Genomic DNA, 22,595 nt, shown 5'->3' on the forward strand with positions numbered 1-22,595 from the left:
AAAAAAGGCATTATCTTGGCTACTCTACCGGTAGGTATACAGGACCATCCAGCGTGTTGAGCCTATTGAACTGTGCACAAAAACACCTGACCTTAACAGTGTTGGGTACCAGTTTACAGAGGTATTGATAGTTCAGTGTATCTGGGCCCATTTATGGGGATGGGATTAATGTAACTACATGTACAATTCTGGTGGCATGGTCTTATATGACTGCATGCTTTGTTTTCCAGCAGTTGTAATGTATGTACGGTACATGTACAGTACATGCATATGTATGTGTATGTACATGTACATGTACAGGTAGGCAGTGGATGGTGAAATCATTGCACATTTTCTGACTATTTACACAGTATGTAAGGGGTAACCATGCTTGTCTGAAAGTTTTTGACACAAACAAAAAGATGAATACATGTATGTATCAAAATGTAGCTTTAATTTAGGGGAAGGTTGATTTCTGTACTTCCCCTCAAGTTAAGCAGTAGGCCCAAGGTCACATTACTGACTACTGTGTGCTTGAATGACCCTGCCTACCAGTGTGGTTTTGCCATTGTTTGCCTGGAAAGGTTAGGTTTGACCAATATCCTGAAGGTCAGAAGGAAGGAAACTGCACAATGGTTCATTCTCCGCAGCACTAAAGTTTACATGCCAGTTCAGTATGGTGCATGGATGTATACGTGTTGTGCATGTACACTATACATGTACATATACCGTTTCACGGTACATGGTACCAGTACATGTATGTGTCCAGTACCTGTACTGGTACTTGTGGAACAAATGGAACAAGTCTGTGATTGTTTGCAATTCAGCATTACAAATCTGACATGCACATGTCCTGTAGTGGTGATGCACATCATGTACAGCTTAATTCACTCATCAGACATCAGTAGGCATACTGCATGATGACCGGCACTCCCACACACTGGTACACGGTACACTAATGTACATGTACCGCATGTTGGTAAATTCTGTGGGAGAACAACTGTTGTCAAATCATGTTTTACATGTACAGTGTATTTGTACATGTATCTGTGAAGTCTATGAATTCATATCATTCTGCATGTATATGTACAGTATGTAGGCCTCTCAACATCTAGTATACATGTACATGTACCGCTATGTATTTTCAAGGATGGATTCGCGCCGGGGAGATGTTAATTAATTTTGGATTTTTGCCCTGCCTGACGTGTATTATAACACTGTATACTCAGTATATGCCCCTGAAGGCTTGTGAAAGAAAAAACACAAGTGTACTCGGGTGGGACTCGAAGTCGAGCCAACAACCTTCTGCTTACTAGTGCAGACGTCTTATCCACTCGACCACCAAGCTTGCAAGTTTTGGCTGGCTGGTTTGAGTCAGATGTAGCAGCAGGTACCGCGAACAACTATTTATAAGGATGGATTTGCGCCGGGGTGATGTTAATTAATTTTGGATTTTGAAAAGTGATGTTACTGAGGTTGCATCACCTTTCACTTTAGAAAGTCACATGTCAGTGTGTATGAGCCCATGGAAAAATTTCACTCTTCTGATTAGCTCTCAAAAGTACGTGTACTCTAGCTCAGCTTGGCAGTGTGATCCTTTTGATTAAAACTTGTGCACCCGTGCATGCATTGTGTAAATAAAATGCCATTGCACGGACAAGGGTGTGGCTCTGTCTGAACCCAAGGGAATCTGCCACCCTGCTGTTGGATAATTGTGCCAACAGTTTGGGTCCTCCAGGCAAGGTTCACATTTGCAAGCGTTCTCCCCGGCTGATTTTGTTCAGATCATCTCAGGAACAAAATTCAGCTCCAGTGCTTAGTAATCCTCATGGGGACTTGCGTTACCTAACTTGCATGCTCTCAGCGCTTTTGGTCTTAGTGTAATTACGTGGCGAAGATAGTGCAATGTACTTTTGAAGCAGGTACTGTACTTGCATGGCACTTGCATAGTACAGCTTGTACTGGTATTTATGGATGAAAGCTTACATACATGTACAGGTACTTTCCAAAATGCGATACATACGTGTACAGGATATCCATTGGAAAATTGCCATTTTTGTGCCATTGTGAAATAATGGAGAGCAAAAGGATTGTTCTACATGTAGGTGTCCCTTAACTTCATTTGCACTGTATTGACTCACTAAGATGTGTTCAGCTTTATAGAACTTTTGAAACTGACTTCAGACAACAGGGAGAGGATGAGATTCTAAAAGGTACATGTACCAAAAGTGCCTTTTTTGCATTTTGTACATTGTACTGTACATGTATGTTTTGCAAATGGACAATTCCACACCAACCGTGACATGACCGTCAATGTTTCAAATTGATTTTACTTTTTTCCAGCTGTCAAATCATGCCTGGATAGATTGGACTCAGACCTACATGTACATGTAGTTTGTATAAAAAGCAAAAGGATGCAACTTCATGGAGTTTTACTTAAATGTACCGAAGGTCAAAAGGCCATTATTAAAAGTAATAATGTGTAACGCTCGTAACAGTCATTTCTCATGCTTGTGGCTAAGTAATCAGTGACTGCTGCTAAATAAAACTTTCTTTTAATATATTTAACACTTGAATACAGGCTACAAGTATAAAAGCAATTAACTTTTTTCCACCACAAGTTAATTTGTTTATCAATTGAAACTTGAAAGTTGCATATAAACATAGCGTCCTTAACGATGGAATTGCCCAAATGACTTGACAAGAATGTGGGTTTTGGAATTTAGTTTTAGACTAGCACAAACTGGTACTGTATGTACGCATTTCTCACTGAACATTTTTGGCTCCAGAACATACGGACATGTATCATTTGGAACAATGTGCATGTTGTACATGTACATGCACATGTACCCAAATGGTACCGGTATGTGTTTGCATGTAAACATCGCTGTCTGTATTGTGCTGATGTACATTCCTAAGCCTTCTAATTTGGTCATCCGTCATCAGTGGTCTGTGACCCAATATCGCTCACTTGATAACTCCTGAATGGCTCATTGCTTCTGATGGGCACTGTCGTTAAAAAATGATAGCAGGGCCAACAGAGCTCCTTCCATAAATTGTAAAACTCATAATCATCATTTGCAACAGCATTTTGAAAGTTTTAGATGTGTTACCAGCATACCAGTGGCTGTAATCATTAAGTTTTTAGAACTGTCTGTGCAAATTACAGTTCCCTAAAAATTGTTCAGTGAAATAAACTTGTTTTGTAAACAGGTTAGATATAGCGTGTACTTGTGTAATACCTCCATTAACATGTATACAGTAGCACACTACTGTACCATACAGCTACATGTACATATACATGTACATGTGTATGTACTTGTATGTGTAAAGTTGGCTTAACTGTAATCTATTCAAGGACCTGTGCTTCTTGCTGATTCTGTCGATAATCCAACTTGACAGGAGTTCTTTTGTGGATAGCCCTGTGAAATTTCTAATGAAAAGCTTTTTGTACACTACTCCCGTATGGAAGAAGTTTAATAGAAATTTAAGTGGATTTGATCTGTCTTGAAGATGTGCCCATGAATATAAACAACGTGCATAGTGTGCAGTGTGTACATGTACCGGTACTGCAGCTCCTAAAAAGCAACAGTTGTCAATTTGGGAGAAAGAATTCTTCAGTGCCATAACCTGTAGTGGAAGAATTTACATGTGCATGTGTGTGTACTGGTACAGCAATTAATAAAATGGCATAGACTTGCCACCGGTATTAAAAAAGGGAGAGAGGTTGTTTTAACTGAAAGAAGAGAGAGAAAAAGGCATAAGTCTGGTGCAGTCATGCCTGCAAAACAGAAGTGCCTTGGAGCACCAAAATCAATAAAAAACAATCCCATATCAGTTAAAAGATGTACATGTATCGTGTACAGTGTGTACCAGTACATGTACGTGTACGTGCACCGGTACCTGTACATGTGTGCAATTGAGTTTGTGCATTTCAGCAGTTGGTTTTCTTAGAATGTATATGTGTACTAGTACACAGTACTGTAACAAGCATCTTTTGTCACACTGCATTTTGTTTATTGCAAATTTATACAGGAAGGTGTTTTCTAACCAGTTCCTCTGATCGCATGACAAGCTGTCCAAAATTCGATCAGCGATTTACTCACTCAGCTGTGCATAGTCACCCAGACTGCCAAATTGCACTGTGTGTGGTAGATGCCACAAGTTGAACGGTACAGTGCATGTTCCTGTAGGCACGTACATGTACTGGAAGCATATGTCATGTGAAAATTAGCATGCACATCACGGAGGATGGCAGACTTTATTAATCCTGCTCATGGGAGTCTTGGAAGATGATGATAATCTGTCATCATTTTTCATCAACCTTACTTCTTCATTTAAAGTGAGGAAGATTTAATCAGAAAAGTCCATCTGGCCACAGATTCGAAACCTTGTTATTAATTTTCTGGTTACTTTTTTTTTGCAATTCACATGATGCATACAGTACCCCAGCAGGCATGGCAGGTACTGGTACACGTATGCATTATGTACATAACATGTAGTTTGAAATAAATTTCAATGCTGTGGATATGAAATCCAAGAAGGTTTCATGTCAAACATGTTGGATTTAACTGTGAATAGATACATGTAGTTTGACCATTTTTGAATGAAATTTCACAGCACTGTTGACAGCGATGGCTCGTGTTGTTTTAATAAATAATGCTTGAGAGCATGTTTAGAGTTTCCCAATTGTGGAATTCTACTTCCAGATGTGACAAACTGTAGTATCACGTTTAATACCCCCAGGTTGGAAGCAAAAGTTGTACACAAGCATACTATCGGAGCATTGCCTTAGCAGTTTTTGGACTCTAAATCTGTCCAAAGGTAATTGCTGAATTTACAAGCACGTCAGCCAACGGCCCACCTTCACTTGGCCAGTCCAGACCAAGAATTTTTTTGTTTTTTACTTGATTCTCACCCGTCAAACAGCCCACAAATAGACTGCAACCTTCAAGTCCTGCCCACACATTTGATTCAGTGCCAGTGCCTCTGTAATGCAGAGTGAAGGCAGGTCCTCCTGAAGTGACTGACGTCATTCAAAGTGTTTTTCAGAGTATTAGGTGGAGACAAATTTGGCTTGCAATTTGACCAGAAGGCACTGGATGCATCAAGTGGAAATGAGTTTGAGGCACAGGCTTTTTTTTTCATGGGAATATCTTGTCGCACAGTTGTTAGAAAGTGATTTACAGGCTTTACTTGCTTTAATGAAAAGAGGCCCACAACACTGCAGTGTGTGGTAAAGAACAATGGCTACCGGTACCTTGTTGTGATCGTATGTACAAAGCTGTTGTTGCATCACATGGAATCATACAGGCTAAAATTTCACCAAGGAGACTTGCATGTACAGTGTACATGTACTGTTCACCCTAAGTGCTTTAAATTCAAAAACCATAAGTTAAGTATATTTTAAAGAGAAAAAGAAATCATATTACTTGAAGTGCTCATCACTTTTATCTTTTTCCCAGTTGTTTTGATCAAGCTTTCCTGCACATTATCATGGAATATCACATCAAAATCACTAAAAAAAATATTGTAAAATTTGTAGTGCCAGCACAAATCATGAACGGTAAATGTGCACTAGAGACATGTATGTGTACTGGGTGTGCGCAACTTACTGAACCTATCCATGTCATGATGTGCCACTCAGCACCCCACAGTACTGTACATGTATTAGTACAACACAGATGCATTCAAGGAATTTATTTTATAATATCATCTTGACCTTTAGAACAAGGAGGTGTATACAAACCTGCCTACCTAGTAGGTAAAATGTGTTTATGTACAGATGTGGGAAGGGGGGAACATGTAGCGGTACATCTACCCAAGTGTGATTTGTGGATTATTTTACAGTGCGCAGCTGTTTGTTTTGATGGGATGTATGGACATGATGGGGGGGTTTTGTCAGGCCAAAGAACAAAGATGCCATCTTAGGTTTTGCAGACTGTTTGGACTACATGTACATATGTACATACATGTACATGTACATGTACATATTTGCAACAAGTCTGGTAAACTTACTGGCACATGTTACATGTACATTTGACCTGTCTGTATTGTATTCTTTCAGCATCCATGGAATTCATAAAAAACCACACTGCTTGGGGGCAGATTAGGGCAGTTCAAGGAGTAACAGGCAGGGCAGTTGGGGTACAGGGACTAATAAAAAAGAAGCTTTTTTTCTCTATTCTGTATTGTTAACAATATTTATGCACCTGTACGGGTACCATTCACTCACCAGCCTAGTGGGGACTACTGTACACAAGTATTGAATGATAATTATTCTGTGGGGACAAATTCATTATGATGTGTTTCAGGACAGTTTTTTGCCCATAATTCTGTCTTGAATTTCCCTTGCATTGTCCTCTCAACCTTAGAGGCCTTCCAGGCAAGGTTTCACATTTCAGCTTCATACAGAGAGAAAAGTTTGAGAAAGTACATGTACGCTATACCATGCATATGCACATTAAACATGTATATATATATATTAGTATTACATGTACTGTACATACACACAAACGTTTTATGTCAACAGTTTACAGAAAATATACCTGTACCTCCGAATGTACATGTACCTGTACCTCCGAATTCCAGCTCAGACCCAGTGAATGCACCATCTCACTCAACTCTACTCATAAATTGAATTAACCATTTCAATTCCAAATCCTTCTTCTCTCTTTTTGCACATTACCGGCCGGCCTAACAAGTTTCCCGTACCTACATGTACAAGCCCAAGCTGGTCCCCGCTTAAAGGCATCAAAACCAGGTCTAGGATTGGTCCCATCACATCAGGGGAGTAATCCACTATCCGATTGCTGTTATAAGCCGTGCGGAAAGGCCTTCTCCATTAATTCCAACAAATTGGATTCCACTAGCCCTGGTAGCAAATTGCACGCAGAATTTTAACAAGGGTTGACTTCGTACCCACTGATTTCTTGATGAGGTTTCTGAAGCATTCAGAGGATACCCACACCCTGTGCATACAGTCAGTGTGAACCTTTGCTGAGACATACGTGTATACATGTACAGCATGGAGGAAGGAACTGTTTTCCTTCCTCCATGTGTACAGTAAGTCATTCATGACATACCTGTACAAGTACTGTACATGTACATCATGTACAGGTGCAATGCTAGCCCCAATGTACTCCTATTTGTACAGTGTGTACATGTACAGTATGGTACAGTCTTGATACATTGAGAAGAAACAAATTACTTGTACTTTGTCCTGTGCCTTGAATTGTTTTACACTTTTTCAGGAACTTCAGGAATCATCCTCTGTACAGAACAAGGCACCAAGTGCACGGTGACTTTTCACAATTTCAGTCAGTTGGTCATTAGCCCACTTGCCTTTTTACATGCACAATGTACATGTACCTTTCTGTTTGTGATTTCATTAACCCTAACCCTCAATCCTTCACCTGTTGGAGGACTGAGGAGTGTTAGGGTTAATGAAGCGGCACAGTTTTTGAGTAGGCCTACATTTATTTTCCAGTTGTCTTATGGTGTTAACAGTGGAATAGCATTGTACCACACCTACCTTACAAGGACCAGTACGTGTACATGTACCTTTGGGCTGTCTTTGAGACTGACAGTTCCCCTTTTTTAGTTTTTAAAGGGTTCAGCATGAAAGTTTCAAACCCTTGTTGTGTTCTCTGAACGAAGCCTTTACATGAAGGGTAAAAAGAGGTTTTGAATATAATGGAATATTGTATAAACTTAATTGCAGTGACACAATGTCAGCATGCTGGCTAATGATAAATAATTGGACTGTTGCCTTGCATACATACACTTTATGCACTTATTAAGTACCTGGTAGTTCAGCTTGCTGGCATTTATGCTACAGGCTTACAGCCCCTTTTCCAACCAACACAAGTTGGTACATGTAGCATCTCTGAGATGTGAGATTTTCCTTACAAATGTGTACATGTACATGTTACTATACATGTACATGTACATAATCTCTTCATTTATAATAATTATGTGCACATGTACATGTACGAGTACATGTATACCAGTACCAGCAGGAGGACTCGAACAAAATCAATCATTGTTTTTGAGTTGTGAAGCCTTTTTACCCAAATAAGTTTATGATTGTTTGCAATATCCAGTGTTGGAACTCTTTCAAGCTAGTGGTACAAAGAGTTTTTCAGTAAACTGACTTCCCCTCCCCTTTTTTGAACCCGTGCAATGATACTGGCACACACTGTACATGTACATGTACATGTATGTGTACAGTGTACCGGTACATGTACAGTACATTGTAGTAAAAGTACATCTTGAAGAAATGGGAAATGCATACATGTAGGATCAGCATGAACCAACAGCAACTGAGAAACAAACATTGAGTGCTGTATAAAGAGAAATGACCATGTGATATCTTTTGTCTAATGGGTAAAACAAACAAATTAGTATTGATTTTTATCTGGCATTCCAGCACGCGACCCAATAACTCCCTGGAAATGGGCAAACATTGTTTCCCCCGTCCACCTCAGAGGACCATTAGCAAGAATGATGAGAAATCTCAGTCCCAGTGCTAAATGATGATCGATGCAGGCGAACCTCTCGTTTTGCATCCCAGTCATCCCGGAAACGATGCACCGGTCGTTGTGAAACGATCGGTTCTGGTCTTGCAGGGAAATGGGGTATGGATTTCTTCTCGGCTATTGGGGATATAGAGCACCGGGTGAGGTCATCTCTGTTGTACCCAGTGCATTAAATTGCAGTGAATTGAGATGAGAAGCAGCCGCCAGCAAGATGCATGTGAAGTGAAAGCCTCAATTGGAGGTTTGGAATCCCATTCTTAGTTTACCAACAAAACCAACCTGCGTTTGTAAAGTCAAATTGTTTTTCTGGAAAACTTATGGCAAGGGATGGTTTGAGATAGTTACTCTCCCTAAAAATTCCATTTAGGGTATTGAAATTTTGTTGGACAAAAGTTTTCACAGCCCATTTCTATAAGACTGCTCAGCTGTCATCTATAAATTTATCTGAAACAGTAAAAACAGTAACGTGTCCGTGACTACGTGTACATGTAGAATGTTTCATTCTGCCTACCCCTTTTATACATTTACATGTACATGCAACATTTCCAATTTGTCAGACATTTCAGAGCATTTTGGAGGATTTTGCAGGTCTCAGGCAGGTACAGCCCAGACAGTGTCACTTTCCGTGGGTGCAGTGTCACTTGAGTGGGTGCAATGTCACTTGAGTGGGTGCAATGTCACTTGAAAGTGTCAAGTTGAGAATGGTCTGTATCTGGACCCAGCACTTGGATCCTGGAGAGTTTGGGATCAGTGTTCTAGCCACGGTGGGCAGCGCCGGGCGGCACGACCCGGTACTGCAAATTTCTACCCGGTTCTCGGGTTTAACTTGGCAGTGCCGCCCAGCACGGATTTTCCAAAAATGAACTGAAATACGGGTATTACTAAAACTTATGTACCAATTTGATCATACATGTATTTCAAGTATCAGAGAGCATTGAGAACAACTAGCTAGCATTGTTATGAGACCTGGATGTGAAATTATGGGATATAATGTAGCCCAACAGCGGTATCAATAGAGGGCACAAATCCAGTCCGGTTATGAGCCACGAGAGCTCCGCTCACTGCACTCACTACACTTCGCAATCCAAAAATTTACCCGGCACTAAAATGGTCCCAGCTAGAACACTGTTTGGAATCTATAAACAACCACATGCTTTGAACATACTGCATGTGTCAATACTGTATAAATGTATGATAGCATTTTTTCTTCGGGTTCTTTTCCTTGCAGAAATAGCACGGGATTATCTCCATCGGACGGGCAAATACCAAGTTATCTCCGGTATCATTTCACCTGTACACGACGCCTATGGCAAGAAGGTAATTCAACCAGAATGGACAACATGGATGAAGCAATTAATTAAGTGGCTTGTCCCAGGATCTATTTACACAAGGCCGCATTTAGTCCCTTCTATTTCCTGCTGTGACGTGATGGCCAAATCCCTCTGCAGTTCAACGTCACAGAGCAGGTTTACTGAATGAAACTTGTGATCAGTTTAATGAAGTGTGGGATACATGTATATTGTACATACACATGTATGCACAGGTATGCACATGTACAGTGTACACATACTGTACATGCACATGTACCAGGTACACATGTACTGTGTGTTAGGTAATCTGAATCAAGATTTGGGTTGACATGTTCCCCTTTTATTTAATAAACTGTGAAACAATAATAACAAGAGCTCAGATCGAGGGTTATCATGATGTGTGTGCATTAGATGGGATGCAAACCCTATCTGAACACATGATTTCTTTTTGCGCAAATCTCAATGCCAACTAAGCTATACAACCCAGAGCCTTTCGTTTCACTCAAACACTAGTTTAGAGTTTTTAAATCATCAGAGATAATTCACTTTTACTCGCATGAATTCTTCCCAAGACGACGCCGGCTAACTTCCGGCAGGCCAGAAGAATAATTAAATCGTAGACGCCGTCCTGTCTGCAGCGAGTGGTCAGGCATATATCATAAAGGCCAGCCTCCAAAGTAGAGCAAACTACAGAAATCCATACACGTACATTTAAGCACACGTACATGCGTCTGCATGCCTCCTTAACCCATATATTTCTTTGACCACATGCAACTGCTACGGTCAGTGGTTGTTTAAGAGGGTATAGCACACGTATAGTATGGCATTCAGCATAGATTGTAATATCCACAGTGATCAGGGTCATATTTATGGCACTTAATGTGTACAGACACACTCTCTCATGTAGTTTATTAAAGTGAGGAAAGAGTTTGAGGATTGCTGAGAATTTAAAAAGGTTCGCAATTTGTGTCAGAATTGGAGTGCTACATGTAACTCTTGTGGAGACTGCAGTTTCTCTGATTCAAGGGAAAGTTGTGGGTTGTTCCTATGTACATGTACAGTTTACTAGTAAATGTACATAAAAATGAACTGGTGCAATACATACATCATATCATCATATATCATAAAACTAATCTGAGGAGATCCCATGCTTAACTTGCACATGCCTTTGGCAAGTCACAGTATCCTATTGGTCAACGAGGCATGCGTGTAACACCCATCCACAAACTCTATATCTCTTTGCCAAATTACGCCATACAGTGTACATTCAACGTCAGTTGTGAAGCAAGGTTTAGATCATTGGAGAAAGCCTACTGGTAGCAGAAAGCAGTGTATACTCATGTGCATGTACTGTACATTTATACTGTGGTGAAACACTTCTCTTAATTGTTCATGATCCCACCATGAGACGACTGGACAAAAGTGCATTTTGCATACTGGTACTTGTGCTGGAATTTCCAGCTGTGCTCTGACCTTGCTATCCTGCTGCTAACTCATCTGTCTTTGCTAATGGTCTCCACGAATTAGATACATGTACATGGAGAACACTTAGTCATTCTTTTCTTAGATCAGTCTATTTGACATTGAGATGCTACAATGTACATGTACATGATACTGTCTAATGCATTCCTTGATTACATTTTTGTAAGTGTGTTAGTGCGGGGGCTGATTACCTTGTGTCCAGGTTTAAGACTTAGCTGCGAACTCGACATGCACACATTAAACCATACGGCAATGTACAGTGTGTACTCAATGTATCGAATCTTACATGTGCATGCAGATGTGTGTATCGAGGGCAGATCTAGAAGCAATTTCCAGATTTTCTTTTGAACCGGTAAACTACCATGGTCTTTTTGAATTGATGAAGAAAATTTGGGAGCTTTTTACATACATATACTTCGGAAAGTATTATAGACAAATGGCATGTATGTACGTGTATGGTACATGTACGTGGATGTACATGCACATCTTCAAAACTTACCTTTCATTCCCCCCTCCCACAAAAAAATCCCCAAAGGGGGGAGGCACGCATGGTCCTTGCCGGCCCCTTTGATCTGCCAAGGATGCATGTAGCATGCGTTGAAGGAGTCCCGTTTGTCCGTTTGTCCCCAGGTGGTCTGCCCCATTATCTGTTTCACTTCCAACCCATGAGCTCCAGGTCACTTGAAAAGAAAGTTTGTAAACGATTTTACAGTCAATATTCTTGATAACGCTGGTGAAAAACATACATTAGAGTTCAAACTCATTACTCGGTGTACATGTACATGATGTCCAAATACATGTACGGTGTATTCAGCAGGCAGCAAGGCAATGTCAAGATTGAAAGAGGGCTTTATTATGATTCTTGCTGAATTTTGCCGTACCTGTTCTAGTACATTCATGTAAAAGTGCAGTTTGTACACCTTTACACTTGTTTAAATTGAAACCAGGTTTTTCAACTTTTTTTCTGCACCTTTCTCAACCTCATCTCAGGGCCTTGTTTCCGCCAAGCACCGGACAGAGATGTGCAAGCTGGCTGTGAAGTCTTCAGACTGGATCCGATTGGACACGTGGGAAATTGAGCAAGACGGTTGGACAGAGACCGTCAAGGTTGGTATCAGTCAGTCGTTCATTCAGCTCAGCCCCCAACACCAGCAGTGAAAACAAGTTTCACTCATTATCCTGAACGTGCAGTGATAACGTACAGTGTATGTAGGCGCTAAGTGTATTTGTGTTACTGGCTGGATGAACTACAGGGACAAGTGCATGTAATCTGTCAATGAATTTTCACCATAGAAAAAAACAAATTTATTTGCATACAAATATTTATTATTTCTCATGCACATTAATGTGTGGGTCCACGAACAATATCTTCAACAGGCATCTGCCACGTGACATCGCTCAAAAATGCTGTTCATACATATATACTTACTAAACAATGCAAATACAATGTACAGGTACATTGTGTTTATGTGGTCGTCTGTGCCAGTAAAAGTACATGTATGTGGACCAGTAACAAGCCAGTTTGCCCTGGGCATGGGAACAGGTACTCCCTGCCCTTCATTACATTAACAAAGAAGTGAAATAATTAAAAAGAGCTCTGAAGACAGTTTTAAGGCTGTGACAAAAGTTCTGAGACACTTTGATTGTAAATTGTATCATTATTCATGGTTTATTTAATTAAGCTTTTGCAGCCAAAAGACTGAATTCTGGCTTCATTTGAACACATTACAATATAAATAAAAATACAAGTATTCATACACTTTATGAAAAATAAAATAATGCAAAACACAGTGACAGCAGAATAGGAACAAAGTAATTTATACAAATGCAACAGAGATTAAAAGGGAAAGATAAAAACATTGAAAAGTTTAAATAAACAATTTATGCCAATGTCTGCACTTGCTTGAGAATAATATCACTAACACTACCTGCAAGATTAACTGCCCTTGATATCTACAGTAGATAGAATTGACTGTCTGACCCCGTAGCCGACAGAAATAATAATTACCAGGCTAAGATCACTGTGCTGCAAAATTTACGGACAATGTATTGCTAACATGTATTCACCAAGTGTACCTTCATCTTTGAAAACCAATATGCCCATATCAGAGTTTTCAGGTGCTTTGTGAAATGACAATGAAACGGTAACTCCCTCTGAGTTATGTGTATTACAGGCCTTGAATATAAGGCCCTGTCTGTCGTTTTTGTAATGGGTTTAACAACAGCAGCAACATGAGCAGGCTGGAACTTGTCCAAGTTCATTTCTCTTGGTTGGGTAATGCATGATCATGCACTGTGACCATTCAGTGAAATTTCAGCTCGAAAGAGGGGATTTTTAAGTTGAAATACATAATGTACATGTACATACCGGTAGATGCCTTTTGAGGTACAGAGCACAGAGCTACATACATGCAGTTTGTTGTATCAGGAAACAGACATTCACAAAATTGCCAACTTCGGCTATCGTTAGCCAAGATTCAACTCCAGAAGGGAACTCTTTGAATCTCAGAGACATATTTTTAAATCAAGTTGGCATGCTGGTTTTACAGTAACCCCCAAATATTTTAGTACTGTTCATCGAATGCAGAGAGTATTAACAACCATACACTCAAATTTTGCTAACCATTACTCCAAACCCTGTGGCGTTTTGTGAAAGTGAACCAGCATTATTAAGTCAAGCATATTACTTCACAGAAATTCAATCATCTATTTGCTTGTATAAATGTGTCGCGAGATATGTAAGCAAAAGTAAATTTGATTACGGACACTTCAGGTGCATGCACTGTAGATGACATGCCATTTCTACTCACACTAATTATTTACATTTGAAAGTCAAGACTGTGTCTGGTAACCCCTGTCATACTGTTTGTACATTTGTACAGTTCAGTTACATGTACATATTACAGAGCAGTTGTTTACAGCATGGAGCTACCGGTACAAAAAGCTTCATGTTTACTGGTATGGAAATCAAAAAGATCTAACATAAACATGTACATGTGCATTACATCAGAAGATTTTGTACTAAGTGGAGTGTGTACCTCGATTTTCGAAAAAAAAGTGGAATGCCAATTTCCTAGGTACTTTTGTTTAACTCTAATCACAGATGACTCATGTGTACATGTTTGTTATTGTGCTGTAGAATTCTTCACCATCGTGCAAAAGCATGAGGTACACCATAATGTGTAGTGAGAAGAGACAAAAATTGCCAGCTCAGTCCCAGTGTGACAGACACGCCTGGCCAGCCACACATACTGTCTATGTATTCACAGAAAAGAGATATCTCTTTTGTATATTCTGCTGCAATAGTGTTACTGCCAACCACTTGTTTTGCCTTGGACAAAATGCATTGCAAGAACCCGTTACAGGGTGTAACTTATTGCTACTCAGTACTCGTGAAGCCTTAGGAAGAGCTTTGCTTGCAGAATGTCATTTGTTTCTGATTCCAATGACATACATGTAATTGCATTGGAGAAGCGAAGATGGGATCAGAGGCGCCACGGTGCTGATCTTGGTGGTTCGCCTCCGCAACAAGCAGCACCAGATTCAATTAACTCGTTAATTGACAGAATTGGAATTAAGATTATCGCAATTTGGACAGGTCCCATTTCCATTCTCATTACCCAGTTTGATGAAGCCCATCAGAGATAAAGCAATTGAAAACTAAGGCCCACAGAAGTGCTTGGATAATTGCATTGAGAGTCTCGAGCCAGTTTGTAGTGAACAACAAATGAATAGATGGCATCTTCTGTACTGGTAAAAAAAAGTAAGTTCAAAACAAAGACATCAAATAGGTTAGCATTCCCATCAAGGATGTAGACCTTTTTTTTTTTAAGTTCTTCCCCATTTTTGTCAAAATCAGACATTTGTTTTTGTAAAAATCAGACATTTGATTTTTTTTAAAGGTAAAAATATACTACATGCAGTACATACCACAGTGGATGTACTGTGCACATTGTACGTGCTTGAGAAACATTTCTGTCATATGGGACTTTTCCTTAGGACACCTGTGCATGGATATTGATATACATATTTTTTAACATTAAAATGTAAAATTTCAAATGAATCATGCATATTTAGGCTTCAGGGGAGAGGGCAGAACAAGTTTTCTCCTTTAGACATTTTGACCAATATGCATCAATTCCCCCAACAAAAGAAATTAGGTTTCACTGTTTACTTCAGTCTTCCAGCAGCTATCTATATCTGTATCACACACCTTCGGGCCTGCTTTAAGATGCCGTTACAAGTATGTTTAATCAGAGGAAGGAGAAACTGATACATTTTAACGACCCCTCCATCTCCAGTCGGAGGCGACGGTAGAAACGCTGTTTTAATTTAAAAGTGACCCCTTCTAAGCCGGCTTGCCGGCTTAGGGGCCATGTACTGTACGTGTACATGTAGCGCATCTCTGCAGGGTTCAAAATGCCCTACTTCATATATTTTCACGGGTCTCCAATCAATATCAGAATGACATCGGAGCCCTACAGTTGTTTCGTGGGCCCCGCCGCGTCAGCTGTTTGACAGGCCGGGGGGATGACTGATGAAATTGCGATTGCAATTGTGGAGCCTGGCAAGAGGGGAGTTTTTGGTTAAACAAAGCCCTTGCCTCCATCAGATACGTGTGTACCCTGAGGGGGCGGATGGGGTACCGTTCAGTGCAATTTCCTTCACTCTTGAGTGTATTTGGTGATGTTAGAACACCAGAAAGTTTCTTGAACAGTACCATGTTTATAATGTATTTCCTGCAGTGAATGTTGGTGCCACGCTGTGTAAATACTTGATTACGTACAGGTGTGTACATTTACATGTATCCGCATTGCACAGTACACAAAAGTCTAGAACGTAAAATGTGCATTTACATGTAATAGGCCAAAATTCAGCAAGAATTTGTACCGCACATGTACGTGGCAAACAAATGGTTGTCGTCTGGACTGTCTTTTGACTATTAAAAGAGGTTGCAATTAGTAAGCAAAAAGGCGTGATGTGGAAATTTTTTTTTCTCATTTTTATACTAAATTTTGTTTTCACTTTTCCGGCCGTTTTATTTGGCTATCTATGCAAACTAATGCATTTTGCACCGTTCCTAGATTTGAACTCTCCTCTCCCACAGCATTGTACAGAAATTGGGGTCTTATAGTAACTCTGGTTGTGAATTTTCCCACTGGTAGTTGTATCCCAACTTCCCAGCTCCCTGGAACATCAAAAGTTCTTCTGAAGGATTTACTACATGTAGCTGCAAGCATTAGTTGCCTGTGCACTATGTACAAAGTGTGCACGTGTGTGTGTGCATGAACATACATTTTGTCAATTTCCATTTTCTCAAATGATTTTTCTCCTTTCCTTCATTTCTGCGACAGTCATTGAGACATCACCTTGATACAGTCAACTTAGAGACCTCCAAGGATGCAGAAGAGACCCTCCACGCCCCCGTCACGAGGTACACCTCTGTCCCTGTACGGACCAGCCGTAAGAGGAGGCGGAACAAAAACCAAGATGTTAACGGAGGTGAGTTTGTCTCTGTTGGTTTGGCTGGGCAATACACATACCTGAGGAAGTTAAACAAATGTTTGGGTTTTTTTGTAGCTTTTTGTGCTTTATGCATTAAAAAAAGAGGACAGCAAGGAAGGGAGGTTCACCAAATCCTGGTTTCTTCTCTCGGTTTCAGGCTTCAGTTTTATGAACTTACCGTATATTGCCGTTGAAAGTTAATAGTGTGAATTTGAATGGGAAATTTTGTTTAAAGAATTCACATCCACATTCAGATTTCACGAGGTGTGAAAATGTTTTTCCACTGGTGTGAAAAACACGAAAATATTTTCCCACTTCTGTGAAAAATTTTTAAAAAAAAACCTGTTTTCCCACTTGTATGATTACATGTACATGTAGGTGTGAAAATGTTTCCCTATGTAGAAATTTCTTTCAAACTTTGTGAAATGAAAATGAATTCCCCTGGGAGGAGTAAACGTGTTACAAAAATTTCCCATTCCCTGATTAACTTTCAATTGCAGTTTACTACATGTACATGTATATTTGCGAGATGAGTGCCTCAAGCTCCCAGCAACTTAAATTTCATTTACCTTGTGAATGTGTTTGGTCAGTAGTTTGAGTTCTTTCACATGTTTCCTGTTGTAAACATCTGAAAACGTTCAGGGTTCAGATATAAAAATAAAGGCAGAGGTCAAGCTGGAAGTTTGGAAATGATGTCGGAAGAGGCGTACAGGTATCTTTTTTTCGGAATATAGTGCATTTACATAGTATATGCTTGGAAAGTACTTGGGTTCAATGTTGGTTCTCGTTTTGTTGCTTATGACCAAAAATACCTGGTTTTACCATTTTCTTTTCATGTTGTGTATAAGGCATGTGCCAGGAATCTGTTGACAAAGCTCACCAGTCACACGCAAAAACACACCTTTGAAAAGGTTGTCAGTTCTGTGGTTTGAGATCTCCCGGAGACGGCTGGTTGGCTCATAATCCCTGCGTGGTTAACACGGCCTGCTGATTACCAGTAGCAAGCCATTGTGCACCAGACTGAAGCACCATCAGAAAATCTGTCAAGCCGATTGGAACGGTGTCAAGTTACTGTCGGCTCTTTCCTTTTTTCAAACATCACTCACCGTCTTCTACTCAGACTTCTGTCAATACACATGTGGATTGCATCACTTTTCATTCCTGTTTTTCTTAGGTGCTGCAAAGAAGCCAATCTTATTTGTCTCTTGGGACATCGTTTGTAGCATCATACTCTTAGACTTATTAACTTTCTCATTAGCTGCCTTGTCCATGTGAATAGAACTTGTACATGTATGTAAATGTTTGTTCAGCTTCAAGCACACAAGTGAAGTCTACTGTGATAAAATTGCAATATCCTTTGACAAAAACACATAAAGTACAAGTGTGGTTCAAGTCATGTACAGTATATGTACAGTGTATGCATTTCCCAGCTTTCTACCTTAAGTGTGTACGCTTTTGCAATTGTCGTGATTCTTGGGATCAACCTTTTGACATTTTCCAGTTGCACACATCACATGCATCAACCAACCAGAACTCATCAAGGCTGGGCCACTATTTCCTGGACTTGTCTTGTATGTATGCCCATAGTGCCCACTGCTGTTGTTCCAGCGGTCCCAGAAAAGCATCCCAAGTGTTTGCGTAGTCGCTCAAGCCAGCAATCTCCACTGAATGGGGTTGTTTTCCCCCCCTCATTTGGCCCAGCTGAATTGCTTAAAGGGACTTTCAGTTTTTGTAGTTTCCCTGAAATGTTATCCTGAAATATTTTACCTTACCATACCAGTATGTTCCCAAGACAATTTGAATTCTGTTTACAAAACTACATCATTTTTATTACAACGGGTACAGTACATGTACATGTAAAATATACTAGTATGTGGTGAAAATGCAGTCTTTCTGATTAGCCCTAACCCTCCCAGGTCCTTCAAAATCCATTAAGTTTGGGAGGACTATGAGTTTAAGAAGGTACAGGTACATGTACAGCATTACTTTCCGTGGGACTTGATGGTCATCAAAAGTTCAGTAGCATTGTTTTCCCGCACAGTGGTTGAACTTGGAGAATTTTGAATTGTTTCCAGCAAAACACTCTCCATGGAATTACATGTGTAATCATAATCATTGTTCACATACTTGCAGATGGGCTGGGTTAATGTGTTCAGTATGTAACATCAAGTTAAAAGTTGACGTGTTTATATGCAGCAGGAGGAACGCACCTACATGTATATAGGCTATCATGCATCAGCAGCTGTTTTGTACATTTTTCCTTGCTTCGTTGTTGACACTGTGCAAACAAGTGGAGGCTTAAACCTGTTGTGGAAAAGCCTGATGCGTGTAAAGTTCTTAAATGAAATAACACTGATGGGGACAAATGAAAATACTTTTGCTCGTACACAAAACATGTGTCAGGCCAAAAACAGCACCTGCACTGTGTGCGTAATAATACATGACAAAAATACATGTATCAAGTACATGTACCAGTCCTTTCGCTGTGATTAATACATTACGGTATGGTACATACATGTACACATGGTACGTCTGTGGTCATTTTAGAGAGCAGTACACACAACACAAATTTTGACTTGGAACAAAGCAGTTCAAGTTGAAAACCATAAATAAAGTTTCTTTTTTTCTGCTTTCAGCATGCACTTGTTTCACAGCTTTTGTGGTAGATTCTTAGATGGTTAAAAATCAGGAGTTATGATGTTAGCGGCCTAGTGGTTAGGATTTGTAACTTCCAATCATGAGGAGTTCGAATCCTGACAAATGGTCACTGTTATGACCTTGGGCACGTCACTTCAACTCTGTGTACTACAGGGGTGCGATTTCTCAGCTTTTTAGCTGATTGCATCTTTTTTTGTGTGGGATTTCAGCTTTTTTTCCTCACTGGCTGTTTACAAAAGTATAGAAGATTTTCACAGTTCAGCTTCTTTATGGCTTTTTTCAGCTGTTTTCAGCTAGTTTTATCATTGGTCAATCTCACCCCTGGTACCAGTTCCTTCTCCACCCATGGAGCTTCATGCTCCACCCACGGGTGCCTTCAAAGGCAGGTGTAGCAGTGCTCAGCCATTTGCGCCTGAAATGGTGCCATTGGGCCACTCCCATTAACCCTAACCCTACATAATACTACAAATTACTACTTGTACTTGTAGTAAATTTAAAATGTAGTAATCAGTGCTGCCGCTTGTAAGAGGACATGACCGCATTGTTCTGTGAAGCCATAAAATACCATAGAAAAGACAATGTACCATACAATGCTGTGGCACTATGAATGCATGGCTTTATTGTTCTCTGTATGAGTGACAATGGAAGTAACTTAGCCAGAAGTAGTAATTTGTAGCGCTAGGTCCTTCAGGCTCAGGCTATTACTTAGTATTTTGTAGTACTGAGTACTATAAGCCAAACAATATGCTTGGCGGTTAGGGTTAAAGCTGAGATGGTTTCAGGAATATTCAGATGTGTGGGCCAAATGAACAAGACATGTACATGTACAGTGTCTGCATCTTTAAATGCCAGATACTGTCATATACAGATAATTTGCACCTCATAAATGCTGTGATATGATGACTCTGACATTTCTGTTCCAACTTCTGAACGATGGGTCACAGTGGAGGACATCAGACACACTCTTTAACTTCTCCCTTTGCTAATCACGCAGTCTCTGGTTTGAGGACCGTCAGAGGGCTCCAAGGCATGGAGGAGGCAAACCAGAAAATGACAAACGTGCCCAAGCAAGGAAAAAAAAAAGAGTGAATGGTTGTTGACCGAGTAGGGACGCCCTCCGGTGAGGGATGGCATTTTGATCCTGCGCCCACAACCATCATCAATTATTCCCCGTCCTCCGTGTCCATTTCTCGCCCCGCGTGGATGGACCGATGGCTGCCAGTGGCATTCTCTTCATTGGATTAGAAGTGGGCACAAAAACTGTTTCAGTCACGATAGGTTCTTGTGAAGTGATGACATCAGTGGGATCACAAACAAGAGTAACTGTATTAGACCCACTTGCCACTGTCTACCAAAAAAATGAAAGTGCTGCAAATAATTTGTCAGTGTCATTGGCCTGGAATATGTGCAACTAATACCAGTAACTACACTGTAAATATCCTACACATACATGTACATTGTTTCTTGTGAATGTCTAATTAAAATCAACTATTATCCCTGAGGGGCGAGAAAATTATATCAGTTGGGTAACGGGGTATTAGGCAACAGATACTTGTTTTTATTGCATTTAAATCTCTGTCCTACTTAACCCTAAATCTAAGGGTGCTGTAGGTCAAACTCGTGTACCATATGTTCCTTCCTGCCTGGTTATACTAAAGTGTTATTAATTTCTTAGCTGAGTTCCTGGCATTGTTTCTTGAGTGCCTTACAAATTTGACTTTCTTTCTATCAAATGATCTGGCATCTCCCGAAACAACATTAATTTGCTGCCTACCACCCTGATTAATGCACTGCGCTTGTGCAGTCCAGCGGGCAGGTTAGCTTAGCTGTTTAAGATCTTTGCCACACAAGGGTTCTTACAGTACGTACTGGTAGCAGTCATTACTGTTGTGTGAGGGAGCAAGAAATGCTGCAGTGTGCAGTACATGTACGTGTACATTGTACGAACACATGCATGGGCAGGTACTTGACGATGAGCAGTATATTTGCAGGAAAGTGCAGGTCTCTTTTTAATGAAAATTAAGAACAGGAAGGCTAGACAGTAGGCTGATGGGGATAGAAGCTCTTGTTTCCGATGAATAGAGAACGTCTTTTGGATGGTTAGGGCCGTTGAGGTACATGTACATCACGTTTTTGTTTGAAAAGCCAACATTGCTAAAAATTTTAAGAGAGATGCACAAATTTCCAAATGAAGTTTAAGTTCTTTGGATAACAACTTAAAAAAAGCAAACACACCAACAAAGAAAACCCCACTATTCCTGGGTCTTCTGAGTAGATTCAAAATGATGCCTTGTCATATTTTGAAATGTCTCCAAGCAACCAAAAATTGTAGGCACAATAATCCAATTAACTATATGTACATGCACGTACCTCTTTGACTGTAGGATATTTAAAGCTTGCAAAAATGCATGTGTATCAGGTTAAGACTGCATGCAAAATTGTCTCTTCTTGTTCATCCAAATTGTTTTTAAAAAGTGCCAAATCATACGTTCTTAGAAATGACCCTGGTTTTCATTTTTTGGTATATTTCCAAACTTATTCATGCAGCTTACCAGATGGAATACATGTACATGTGACTTCACAAGGAGTTTAAGTGCAATGACTGTCCTTATTTAACCGAATTTGTAATTTGGTTATCTAACCATGGACAAATAAAAATCAGCATCAGTGGAACAGAACCTCAACCTGTACCTGTATTGTACATTGTACTTGGCCATCAATCGACAATGTACATAATATTTTTTTTATTGCATTAACGAGTTACACATGTACAACTGGCTCACAATTTTTACAGTCTTTAGGAAAGTGCTATAATCCTTTGGTCAAATCTTTCATACGGGGCAAATGCATGGTTCTTGATACATGTACGTGTGGCTTGTACACAGTGTCATTGAGGGGGTACGTACAGGTACATTTAAATTAATTATTCATTGATCCAATTACTTGTGCACCTGAGGCCCACCTGCGAGTAGAACGGGACTTCTTTCCAGACAAGATTGAAATTAATTCTAATGAGATATTAGCTCCCTTCGTGTGTTGAACCCAAACACAAGCAAGCCAGACAACGACGTACATGTACATGTACCAGTAGGAACTGTTGCACTATGGGTTTCACCATGCA

The 22,595-nt window shown here is 40.1% G+C and overlaps 1 protein-coding gene across 3 annotated transcripts in view; it reads left to right on the top strand.

The window, feature by feature from the left end:
- nmnat1 (nicotinamide nucleotide adenylyltransferase 1) overlaps nucleotides 1-22,595 on the top strand; it is a 40,266-nt gene that overhangs the window by 2,199 nt on the left and 15,472 nt on the right. For all 3 annotated transcript variants that reach the window (XM_022238642.2, XM_087144598.1, XM_087144599.1), the window contains 3 exons: nucleotides 9,748-9,836; nucleotides 12,302-12,418; nucleotides 16,666-16,813. In XM_022238642.2, coding sequence (XP_022094334.1) covers nucleotides 9,748-9,836; nucleotides 12,302-12,418; nucleotides 16,666-16,813 — 354 coding nt within the window. The remainder of the gene's footprint in view (nucleotides 1-9,747; nucleotides 9,837-12,301; nucleotides 12,419-16,665; nucleotides 16,814-22,595) is intronic.

The sequence above is a fragment of the Acanthaster planci genome, linkage group LG13 (genome assembly GCF_054643075.1).
Source record: "Acanthaster planci isolate LZ-2023a linkage group LG13, COTS_SCS, whole genome shotgun sequence".
NCBI classification, from domain to species: domain Eukaryota; kingdom Metazoa; phylum Echinodermata; class Asteroidea; order Valvatida; family Acanthasteridae; genus Acanthaster; species Acanthaster planci.